This window comes from Octopus bimaculoides, chromosome 7, assembly GCF_001194135.2.
Source record: "Octopus bimaculoides isolate UCB-OBI-ISO-001 chromosome 7, ASM119413v2, whole genome shotgun sequence".
Classification (NCBI taxonomy): Eukaryota; Metazoa; Mollusca; class Cephalopoda; order Octopoda; family Octopodidae; genus Octopus; species Octopus bimaculoides.
The window spans coordinates 96,042,285-96,054,704 of NC_068987.1; the positions used below are offsets into that span (position 1 = coordinate 96,042,285).

Below are 12,420 nucleotides of genomic sequence, written 5' to 3' on the forward strand. Positions count from 1 at the left end.
TTATTATTTTTCTTTTCTTTTTTCTTTTTTTTTTTGTCTTGCAAGTACTTGGTGGCCCTCACAGTGAAGGTGCCACTTAAAAGCACCCTGTCCACACTGTAAAGTGGTTGATGTTTGGATGGGCATCCAGCTGTAAAAACCTTGCCAAAACTGACCTTGCCTGTGCTTGTGCCACGTAAAAAGCACTAAGTCCACTCTGCTGAGTGGTTGGTTTTAGGAAGGGCATCCAGTTGTAAAAATTCTGCTAAAACAGTCACAGAAGTCTGGTGCAGGCTTCTGCTTGGCCCGGCTCTTGTGAAATCATCCCACCCATGCTAGCATAAAAGGTGGATGTTAAACGATGATGATGATGATGAAAGCAGTAAGCTGGTAGAATTGTTACCACGCTGGGCAAAATGCTGCTAAGCATTTTGTCTGTCTTTATGTTCTGAGTTCAAATTCCACTGAGGTCGACTTTGCCTTTCATCCTTTCAGAGTCAATAAAATAACAGTTGAACATTGAGGTTGATGTAATTGACTTACTCCCTCCCCTAATATTGCTGGCCTTGTGCCAAAATTTGAAACCATTATTACTGTTATTATTCTGCCAAGGTCATGAGTTCAAATCTTATCAAGGTTTACCTTGTTTTCATCCTTTCAGGTTCAGTAAAATGAAGTACTAGTCAAAGAACTAGGATCCATAGTCTCAACCAATCCCCTTCCCTGAAAAGCTGCTGACCCTGTGCCTAATCAGAAGCCATTATTATAATTATTATTATTATAATTAGACGGCAAGCTAGCAGAAACGTTAGCACGCCGAGCGAAATGTTTATTGGTATTTCATCTGTCTTTACATTCTGAGTTCAAATGCTGCCGAGGTCAATTTTGCCTTTCATCCCTTTGGAGTCGATAAATCAAGTACCAGTTGCATACTGGGGTTGATCTAATCGATTAGACCCCTTCCCCAAAATTTCAGGACTTGTGCCTAGAGTAGAAAAGAAGCGTTAGCACACTGGATGAAAGTCTTAGCAGTATTTCACCAGTCGCTACATTTTTGTGTTCAAATTCCACTGGGGTCGACTCTGCTTTTCATCCTTTCAGAGTCAATAAATTGAGTACCAGTGAAATGCTGGGGTCGATGTAATCAACTAGTTCCCTCCCCCAAACTTTTAGGCTTTGTGCCTTTAGTGTGTCAACATTCCTGACCATGAGGAAATATTACCTTGCATGGAAACGTGTGAGAGCTGGCAACAGGAAGGGTATCTGGCCATAGAAAATCTGTCTTAACATATTCAATCTGACTCATGCAAGCATGGAAAAATGAACATTAAAATGATAATCATATTATTTTTCAGATCCGAGCTGACAAAAACAGCAGAGAAGGCTTCTATTGAAGTGTTCTGTAGTAACCTAAAGAGTCGTTTGCTAATGTCACCACTGAGAGGGAAAATTGTGCTGGCAATAGATCCTGGCTTTTTGCATGGCTGTAAGGTCGCTGTTATATCAGAAACAGGTGAGCTTCTATCATTTCTTTTAACTCATCATTGACATCATCCTTCAGTGCGGTTAAACAACTAATCCTAAGTAATCAGGATTCACAGTACAGGTTGTACTATTCATTCTTTTGAATGCTGAATACCTTTGTGGCTTGCATGACCACATGAGTGATTTTCCTGAGTCACCATCTCACCCTTGTACACCAGTTGATCACAAGGTTACACGTTTGCAGCTGAGTGGACTGGGGCAACATGAAATGAAGTGTTTTGCTCAAGAGCACCACATATAGGTCTGGGAATCAAAACCATGATCTGATAATTGTTAGTGCAACACCCTAATCCACTAGGCCATGCGCTATCATAAGGCCATGCATCTCTTGACCCTTTGCTTGTACTGTGTACTACATGTGGTACACAGGGTATATTTCTCTGGTGTCTATGCATCATATATGATACACATTCCTAATTTTTTTCATCCAATAGAGTAACTTGGGACATATGAAAGGAAACCTTTATACTTTATATTACTCAGAGCGTATGAAACAAAAGCTAACTAGAGGTCTAAAGACAAGCATGGACGTTTAAGGCAAACTTCTGAAAAATGATTTGGACAAGCAAGGTGTTATTACTTAGTATTTGGGTTGCTAGATCTGTTTCAAAAAAGTAACACAAAATTTTGAAAATGTAGCTCAATCATACAAGTGGTGTCTTTCATGCCTAATGTTCCATGAAAAGCATGTCTGGCCATGGGGAAATATTATGGTTGCTTGGAAATATGTGAGAGTTGGTAACAGGAAAGGCATCCAACCATTGAAAATCTGCCTCAGAGAATTCCATCTGACCCATGCAAGCAAGGGTAACGATGGTGCTGCCACTGATGTCAATGATGACGACTTGTGACTCTTTAGCTTTATGGCTTATGACTCTTCTGCACCTCCTTTTCTTCACACTCCAAACCAAGCCAGTACATGGATGTGTAAGGTAAAACTAGTGTTCTTCATCTTCTTCATCATTTTAACATCTGCTTTTACTTGCATAGGTCGCATAGAATTCTTCAAGGCAGACTGTTCTAATGCTGATGCACTTCCTATCACCAACTCTCACCTGTTTTCATGTAAGGTGATATTACTCCATGACCAGACATATTTTCATGGAATGTTGGTAAAGAAAGACACTGCTTGCATGACTGTGATGCTCATTAACATTATATCATGCAATGTCGATGCAAGGAGACAGCAACAAACAGACACACACAAACACATACTCTCTCTCTCTCTCCTTTTCTCTCTTTCTCTCTTTCTCTCTCTCCCACACACGCACTTACACATATATAGACAACTGACTTCTTTCAGTTTTCTTCTACCAAATCCACTCACAAAGCTTTGGCCAGCTTGGTGCTATATATAGTAGAAGACACTTGCCCGAGGTACACGCAGTGGGACTGAACCCAAGACCATGCGGTTGGGAAGCAAACTTCTTACCACACAGCTATGCCTATGTGTTGTGTAATTGCTATAATCTGTCAGCATTCTTGACTCAGTTGTTTGTTTATTTCTTGTTGTAGGCCAGGTATTGTATACAGACACACTATACCTTCACAATCATAAAAGCAATGTGGTCAAAGAAAGCGAAAAATTAGTTGATATCATCAACAGTAACAGGTAACATCACTAGCTTTGGTCCATTTATATTGTTGTTGTTTAGGTCCTATCTCTGCTCTAATTGAGTAGTCCAAATAGTGGAACATGTTTAACCCTTTACAATTCAGATTATTCTATCAGATGTAATGTTTATTTATTCACATTGTTTTGTATTAATCATGTATTATTTCATAGTTGTGAAATTTTAATGATGTCATCATCATCATCATCCTCTTTCCATGCTGGCATGGGTTAGACAGTTTGACTGTAACTAGTAAGCTGGAGTGTTACACCAGGTTCTAATCTGATTTGGCATGATTTCTACGGCTGGGTGTCCTTCCTAACACAAACTATTCCAAGACTCCAAGCACAGCATAATGCCAAAGGTCTTGGTGACTTACCACTGCCCACATGAGGCCAAATGTTCAAAGGCTGTTTTACATGTGCCACTTACATGACACCAGCATTGGCCACACTTGGACTGATGAAAACAATGTGATACCACCTTTTGAAGCAAGCCCTTTACCCTTCTCTCCTTTCATCATCATCATCATCGTTTAACGTCCGCTTTCCATGCTAGCATGGGTTGGACGATTTGACTGAGGACTGGTGAAACCGGATGGCAACACCAGGCTCCAATCTAATTTGGCAGAGTTTCTACAGCTGGATGCCCTTCCTAACGCCAACCACTTTTTATATTTTATTATTAATCAGTTCAAGGCAGAGTGCACTTAACTTCTTTGTAGGTCATTCCAGATTGGTGATTTCGATGTGGTTGATGTACAGTTTGAATATTTGTTGGGGGTGGGGGTGAGGATAGAAATAATTCCAGTGGGTGTCAGTTGTGGAAAGATGAGACTGAGGAAAAATGTTGAGTGCATGAACCACAAAATGAGACACAGTAGGGATCAGGAAAAGAGGAAAGACTCAGTTCGTTCTAGATTGAGAAGTAAGCAACTAGATAGTTCAGAGGCTGTTGTTCTATTATCAGTAAAACTGGCAGAGATAAAAGAATACATCAGTGAGTTGGTGATTTTTGTATATTGGTGAAGGAATCATTGTCAGTATATTGAAAGGTCTTGTTTTGGATGATGTTAACAATGTATATGTGTGTGTGAGGTGCAGAACACAAAATTTAGAGGGGTGGAACTAGATATTATACGACTAATGTCTCTAGTTCTTTATCTTAAAATTCTAAGCAGTGGTTCTGATAGGAATAACATTGACTCTCATATCTCTCTATCAGTTGGTAGGGAAAGAAAAGTAAGGATGGAAGAATATATATTTATTATACTAGCAAACTTGCTTGCTATTCTGCACTGGCAATATATAAAATTGATTTGATTCTTTCAAGAATTTGCATGATCATAATTCATAACTAATCAACATGTTTTATTAATCCTTTTGAATATATATTATAATATGAATAACAACAATGCAGGACTTTCACTTAGAAAACAGGATTTGTTGAATGTAGCCCTTTCTCCCTCTCTCACACACACATGCCACTTTAATCCCAACTCCTGCCTCTCAAATTCAAGTTCTGTTTATTTGACTCTCATTTTTTAATATCCATATTTCAGGTGTGAGGTGGTTGCCATTGGCAATGGTACTGCATGCCGGGAGACAGAATCAATATTATCCAAATACATCAGTCAAAAATCATTTGGATCGCAGAAGGTTCAATATTGGTACAAGACAAATCTTTTATTTATTTATTTATTTATTTATTTATTCCTTTATTTTATTATTCATGCATTTACTTGTTAATTTATTTATTTCATTATTTATTATGAAACCTTTGTAAAGCTTAAGTGGGGCCCACATTGGTATATTGCTCATACGTGTAGGGTAATGCTGCTGTTCTCCCACACACATATCTTAAACTGTCTCTGAAAAGTCATTCAACTGATTGGTAATGGTTCTTTTGAGGAAGCTTCTATGTGATTACTCAATATTTTAGAATTAACAACCAAATCTTTCTCAATTCACACCCTTCTGTCTTGTCTTGAATAAGATTAATACCTTTGTCAATATAGTTTCTGATATACAAAATGATAGGATGTCATTTTCTTCCCCATACTCACCCTTTTTTCTCAACTGTCATATCCATGTGTATGCATTGTGAATATGATAACCAGAATATTAAACTCATACCATAGGTTTCATGTTGCACCTATGCTCACTTTTCTTATTGGTCAGAGTCTCAGTAACTTACAGCATATGTCTGTTGATTCAATAAGCATTATCTGTTGAAGAATTCAGCTACCTTTCATCCATCCATAGTCGATGAACTAAGAACCAGTGATGTACTAGAGTCAATTCAATTCACAATACCCTTTTTCTACAAATTTTGACTATGTGCCAAAGTCAGAAATCACAGTTCAAGCAAGATTTTGTTGGTTTATTGAGCAGATACGACCTTCTGAAGATTACAGTTGTTTACAAGGTTGATAAAATAATATCAGTGATATTGATATCATAAGAATGTTTTTATAAATAAAGCTATAATTAATAGGTTTCTCTATTTTTCATTTCAGTATTGTTGATGAAAGTGGTGCTTCAATTTATAGTGTATCTCCTGTAGCTCAGAAGGAGCTTCCTGATATGGACCAGAACATTCGTGGCGCTGGTAAGTAGAATTAGAGAGAATTTTATTCTGTTATAAACCATTAAACTGTTATAGCAAGACTTCCCTACACTCTGAATAGAAGCTTATTGCATTTGGCCTTTAGAATCTGGAACACTTTTCTTTGCTGTGTGATCAGGGTTATCTCTGACAATGAAATTCAATCAGATGAGTTGTGTTGTTGTTTAATCCTAAGTCTGCTCTGATTAAGCAAACCTATGATTGAAAAGACATTCGTGTTGAAAAGACATTCGAGCGAGATCGTTGCCAGTGCCGATGGACTGGCCCTCGTGCTGGTGGCACATAAAACACCCACTACACTCTCGAAGGGCATCCAGCTGTAGAAACTCTGCCAAATCAGATTGGAGCCTGGTGGCGCCTCCTGGTCCACCAGCACTCAGTCAAATCGTCCAACCCATGCTAGCATGGAAAGTGGACGTTAAACGATGATGATGATCATGATGATGATCATCATCAAAGATGTTCAAACCATGAGATTACATTGTCCACTATATCCTTCTGTATTGGATGTTAGTATATACTTACTTACTTAAGGCCTTTGCTCCCTCTGGAGCATAGGACATTGATGACTCATGTCCGATGTTCTAATGACTCAGGTAGTTCATCAATTCAGTAGTATCATTTCCGTAGTATTGATATCACTTCAACAAGGACATACTTTGTTGGTATATTTTGACTGACAATAAGCAAGAGACAAATTCATGTTTGCACTTATGTGTTGACTACTGCATAACTTTGTATGTATGCAGCTTTAGAACTATCTATCTCTCTGATACTTAACTCTCAGTAGGCATGTCCATCTAGTTGTATGTGTGAACCACAGGTGCTATAGTTAGTTACTGTGAGCACCAATAGTACTATTGCTTTGTTGACTAATAGTGCCTACCAATTTTAATGCCAACTGGTTAATGAATTTTCATGTTAACTAGTATAGCAATTATATTGCTAACTAGCCTTCTAACTGTCATTCCAACTACTATACCAATTATATTGCTATCAAGTCTATTACCAATTAAAATAACAACTAGCTTGTCAAATGTAATATTTATTAGTCTACCAATCAATTCCTTCCACAACAAATGCTCCCTGTGATAGTTCATAGGGAGCATTTGTTAGTTCATTGCCCTCTCTAGGATTATTATTTATTTATCTAAGTTCCAGTTATGTGGACCTTTGCGACCCAGGAAAATTTATTCGAGGCAGTGGATTGTCAGAATTATTTGTGTCAGATGAAACGCCTTACAGTATTTAAATACACTTCCTTACGTTCTGAGTTCAAATCCTGCAGGTGTCTGTTATCATTCAGCTATTGATAAAATAAAATACCATTCAATACTGGAATCAATTTTTATTTGCATAATGCATCCTAGACATGAATAAAATTACGAGAGAAGCTTTTATAATGAAAGTCTTTAAGTCTGTAATTCCATAACTTCTATTTCTCTTTCCCTCATCCTAAGTTCATTAGGGCTTATTAATTACAGATGTAACAAATACTTCTGATCACAAAAATGTTTACAAGTTGATATTTCACTTATCCCACCCAGGTGAAATTTATATAGCATTATTGATTAACTGACTGATTCTTCTTTCTGCTTTAGTCTCTATAGCTCGCCGTCTTCAGGATCCTATTGCAGAACTAGTCAAGATTGAACCTAAACACATAGGAGTTGGAATGTATCAGGTGAGTATTGATTTGTGCAGAATAGAACTTGACTTTTTTTCCAGTTCTATATTTATTAAGTATTCTATACCCAAAGCAGCCCTGGAGTAGAGAGGGCATATCATTGATTAGGTTACAAATGGTGATGAAAAGACTGGCAAATTCAGCTGTTTGATTGATTGACTAAACAATTAACAGTCTCTTGATGTCTGCATACTGGATGATGACATGTGTTGGTCAGTCTCATCTGTGATTTTTATCAAGTGCCTTATATCTTGGATATACACAGACATGACAGAAGTAAATAGACACCCCATAAAACATTGCTTTATATTTCTTCTTATAGCATGATGTTGCGGACAGCAAGTTGAAAGATGCTTTAGATGGTATTGTACAGGAGTGTGTCAGTTTTGTTGGAGTTGACTTGAATACAGCTAGTGAACATCTATTAAGGTAAGTTACTCAGGTAAACCTTCTCATCTCTATTTTACATCATCATCATTATCATCACTTAATATTTGTTTTCCATGCTAGCATGGGTTGGATGGTTTGACAGGAGCTGACCAGCTGAAGAGCTACTCAGGCTCCATGTCTGTTTTGGCATGGTTTCTACAGCTGGATGCCCTTCCTAATGCTAACCACTTTACAGAGTACTGGATGCTTTTATGTGGCACCAGCACCTACGTGCCCACAAGATTAGGATCACTTGGCTGAAATGGGATATAGGAGACATGCCTGTATACGAGGACACCCATAATTTTACTTAGCTTGACGTGTCTTCTCAAGCACAGCAAACCATCAGAAGTCTCAGTTCCTTGTCATCCCTTCTGTGAAGTCCAATGTCTGAAGATCCTTTCTCACCATTCTTACAAATGTACAATTGCATCTAAGTAGATGGGATTATTTCTCCGTGCCTAAAGGTTTTGTGCAGTCAACTTTACAGTCAGCTGTACTCATCAGTGAGTTTAAAATGATAAAATGATTACTAAAATATTTAAGTGTTGGTTCTTTTGATTTTGATTGGTCATATGATTGATGGTCTTGTGTTCTTTTTGTCAAATATAAAGTGGTAGTTTTATGTTGAAGTTAATCAGAGGGTACTTTGGTATATACTGGAAAGTTATGATATGCTCAGATTGTTTTTTACACTCACCGGTTTGATTTTAGAAGAAAAAAATATAAATAATAAATGAGTGGAAATCAAACCGGTGAGTGTGTCCATGTGATGTTTGTATTCATTTAAGGATTCATTGGCATTGGAAGGGGATCAAGTCATAGAAACCATGCCAAAGCTGACATTGAAGGTCAACACAGTCCTCTGGCTTGTCAGATTCTTTCAAACCATCCAATCCATGTCAGCATGGAAAAAAGACATTAAATAATAACAAGAGCATTCAGAGAGCGCAAACCTCCGCAAAGGCAACAGCAACTTCCTCTCAATGATTAACCAGAGATGTTTTTTTAAAATGAGAATATCTGAAATAAACTCGACTGCCCTCACAAACGAGAATACTAAAAATGAACCTGACCGCTCTCAAAAATTAAGTAAAAGTAGAAAATATATATTCATCTAAAGCTAAACAGTAATTCTGTTTGTTATTGCTCAAGTTATCTAAATCTCTGCATTTGTTCAGGTAACAGAAAAGGAGAATCTTTTGTTGTAGTCTGAATGAAAAGGATATGTCACAGTTGAGTGAATAAACACTTTTTGAATGATTGCATTAAGTACCCAGCATGGTTGAATGGTTAAGAAGTCTGCTTCCTAGCCATGTGATCTCAAGTACAGTCTCACTGCATGATACCTTGAGCAAGTGTCTTCTACTTTAGTCCTGGCCTGACCAAAGATATGTTAGTGTATTTGGATGAGAGAAATTGAAAGAAACCCATCATTATGTTTATGTATGTATGTATATGCGTGTCTATATATGTATATGTTTGTTTATACGTATATATATATATATATATATATGTGTGTGTGTGTGTGTGTATTTGAATGTATCTGTGTTTATGATTATGAAGGTGCATCGCTCAGTGGTTAGAGTGTTGGGCTCGCAGTCATGGGATAGTGAGTTCAATTCCCGGACCGGTCTCTGTGTTGTGTTGTGTTCTTGAGCAAGACACTTTATTTCACATTGCTCCAGTTCACTCAGTTGTAGAAATGAGTTGCGATGTCACTGGTGCCAAGCTGTATCGGCCTTTGTCTTTCCCTTGGATAGCATCAGTGTCATGGAGAGGGGAGGCCGGTATGTATGAGCGACTGCTGGTCTTCCGTAAAAAAAACCTTGCCCAGATCTGTGCCTCGGAGGGTAACTTTCTATGTGCAATCCATGGTCATTCATGATTGGAGAGGGTTCTCACCCTGTGTTTATAATGTGTGTTTGCATGCATGTCTGTAACTCCTCATGTTGATATCACACACACACACACACACACACACACATATGTATGTGTATATATACATATACATATACATAAATATATTTACATGCACACATACACACACAGAACAGACTTCTTTGACCTGCAAAGGGGACACAATAGAGGAGTGTAATAACTGAAGATTTGCTGTGCTTGAGAAGACCTGTCCAGCTAAGTAAAATCAAGGCCACCAAAAGCAACTTGACATTGAATGTTCCAAGTGCATGTGGATGTCTAATCACAGTGCATCATCAAAGAAACACCTGTTGCATTTTGTTACAGAGAACTAACATCTCTTGTATAATATAGATATAGTTGTAGATTTAAGCTTTACTTTTATCATCCTCAGCAGTGGCATCAGCATCATTTACTGTCTGCTTTCCATGCTGGCATGGGTTAGACAGTTTGACTGAAACTAGTAAGCTGGGGAGCTGCACCAGGTTCCAATTTGGTTTGGCATGGTTTCTATGGCTGGATGCCCTTCCTAACACCAATGCCCTTCCTAATGCCATGTATATGTTTATATCAAAGTATATATAATGTGTTATATAACTTATGATAAATATAATACAAATTTGTGTGTGTGTGGCACGTAAAAGCACCCACTACACTCTCGGAGTGGTTGGCGTTAGGAAGGGCATCCAGCTGTAGAAACTCTGCCAGATCAGATTGGAGCCTGGTGCAGCCATCTGGTTCGCCAGTCCTCAGTCAAATCGTCCAACCCATGCTAGCATGGAAAGTGGACATTAAACAATGATGATGATGATTATATAAATATATATATGATGTGTAACTTAAATTTATATATTATACATTTTGTATTCTGTTAGTGATTATTGTGTCATATATGTATAACCTCTAGTATTGTGTAATATGCATAAGTATAGTATTAATTCAATAGATATACCTTTTTATTTCCAGGATGGTGTCAGGTCTGAACTCATCACAGGCTAAACATATCATTGAATGGCGAGAAAAACAAGGAAACTTTTGTAACCGTGAGCAGTTAAGACTGGTGAAGGGCATCGGAGAGAAAACATACAATCAGTGTGCAGGATTTGTCCGAATTAACCCTACTTCAAATAGATCAAATTTGAGGTCTGTATTAAATATGCACACATGCATGCATGCATGTGCGCACATACACGCACACACACACACCTGTTGTCTTTCTATACATTTTGATGATGTATTTTGTGTCACTTTCATCAATGAGTATTCCAGCTGTTGAATCTATGAAACTATCTCTCAATGAGCAATAATGCTTGATTGAGTTGTACCCATAACCCTTTTTAAGATGATCTAAATTAAAAACCTTCTGTTAAAATTTCATGTCAGTATATGTTCTAAACACCAGCTTAATGACAAAATTACTTCGCTAAATTCTTCATTACTTTCAGTATTAAATAAGATAAAGGCAGTATATTCCGGTTTCTTTTGGGTAACCCCTCGTATGTCTGAAAATGTCTGCTTCTTCAAAGCTGATCTGGGGTTAAATAACAATAACAATATTTCAATGTCTTACAGTGAAGAAGTGTTTGAAGTAGAAGAAGCAGGACCTTCAATGAGAGGAAAACGAAAACTGAAAACAGAGTCAAAGCAAAGTTCCAAGAAAGTCAAGCTGGAAGTGAATGATGGATCAAATCCACTGGACCGCACCTGGATCCATCCAGAGTCTTATGGTACTGCTTGCAAGTAAGTTGATTTCTCTTTGATATATATCCTTTGTCATTGTATGTATTGTCATCATAATTACCAATGAACTGAAAGAGAGAGAAATAGACAAGACAGAGAGAAAAGTAGAGAGAGAGAGGGAGAGAGTGAGTGAGAGGAGAAAGGATACAATCAAACAGGGAGTAATGAGGGATATTCCCAAAGAGAAATTGATAGAGAGAGTGTGGATAAAAAATTGTAGTGAGAGAAAGGTCTTGTGCCTTCTGATCATGTGCTAATCCAGCTTGTGGTGCATATGCCAAGATAAATATTAATGCTGCATTATCTAATACTAGTCTTAACTTATCAATCCTATCACACGCCCTGACTATCTTGATCACTTTATCTGCCCACTTATCTGGCAAGACCATACCTATATCACACATGTCATCACTACTACTTACCCACAAGAGTTTGTACTTTTGTTCCTTGCCCATGAAGAGTCTAGTAAAAGCTCCCTTCCATCAAGCAGCTACGTGCCTCTGTTGTAGCATTTCAGCAATCTCACCAGCCCAGCCTGTCATTGTGTTGTTATTGTTTGTGGTGGCCCTAATGATATGAACTTCAGCAGAGTGAAACAAGTAATTGGAGTATTATTGTTTATGTCTATAAAGAAGAGGAATATATTTGTGAATGTCTGCCAACAGGAAGTGAGTCTTTTCACATGTCCTGTGAAACAGGTAATTGTTACTCAATGAATTACATTTTCTCTTAGTCTTGCCAAACCTTCAGAAAAAGCATCTGAAAGCAGAGGGGGATAGGAGTAGCAATAGTACATATATGCATATACATACCTGTATTTGAGCATATAGACACCCTAAATGTGTATATATATATATATATATATATATATATATATAT

General features: G+C 37.6%; 1 protein-coding gene across 4 annotated transcripts in view; it reads left to right on the plus strand.

Moving 5' to 3' along the window:
- The window catches only part of LOC106868843 (S1 RNA-binding domain-containing protein 1), a 261,625-nt gene that overhangs the window by 87,894 nt on the left and 161,311 nt on the right, over positions 1–12,420 (plus strand). For all 4 annotated transcript variants that reach the window (XM_052969814.1, XM_014914279.2, XM_014914277.2 and 1 more), the window contains exons 8-15: positions 1,335–1,492; positions 3,040–3,136; positions 4,699–4,806; positions 5,656–5,747; positions 7,367–7,449; positions 7,775–7,881; positions 10,768–10,944; positions 11,374–11,541. In XM_052969814.1, coding sequence (XP_052825774.1) covers positions 1,335–1,492; positions 3,040–3,136; positions 4,699–4,806; positions 5,656–5,747; positions 7,367–7,449; positions 7,775–7,881; positions 10,768–10,944; positions 11,374–11,541 — 990 coding nt within the window. The remainder of the gene's footprint in view (positions 1–1,334; positions 1,493–3,039; positions 3,137–4,698; positions 4,807–5,655; positions 5,748–7,366; positions 7,450–7,774; positions 7,882–10,767; positions 10,945–11,373; positions 11,542–12,420) is intronic.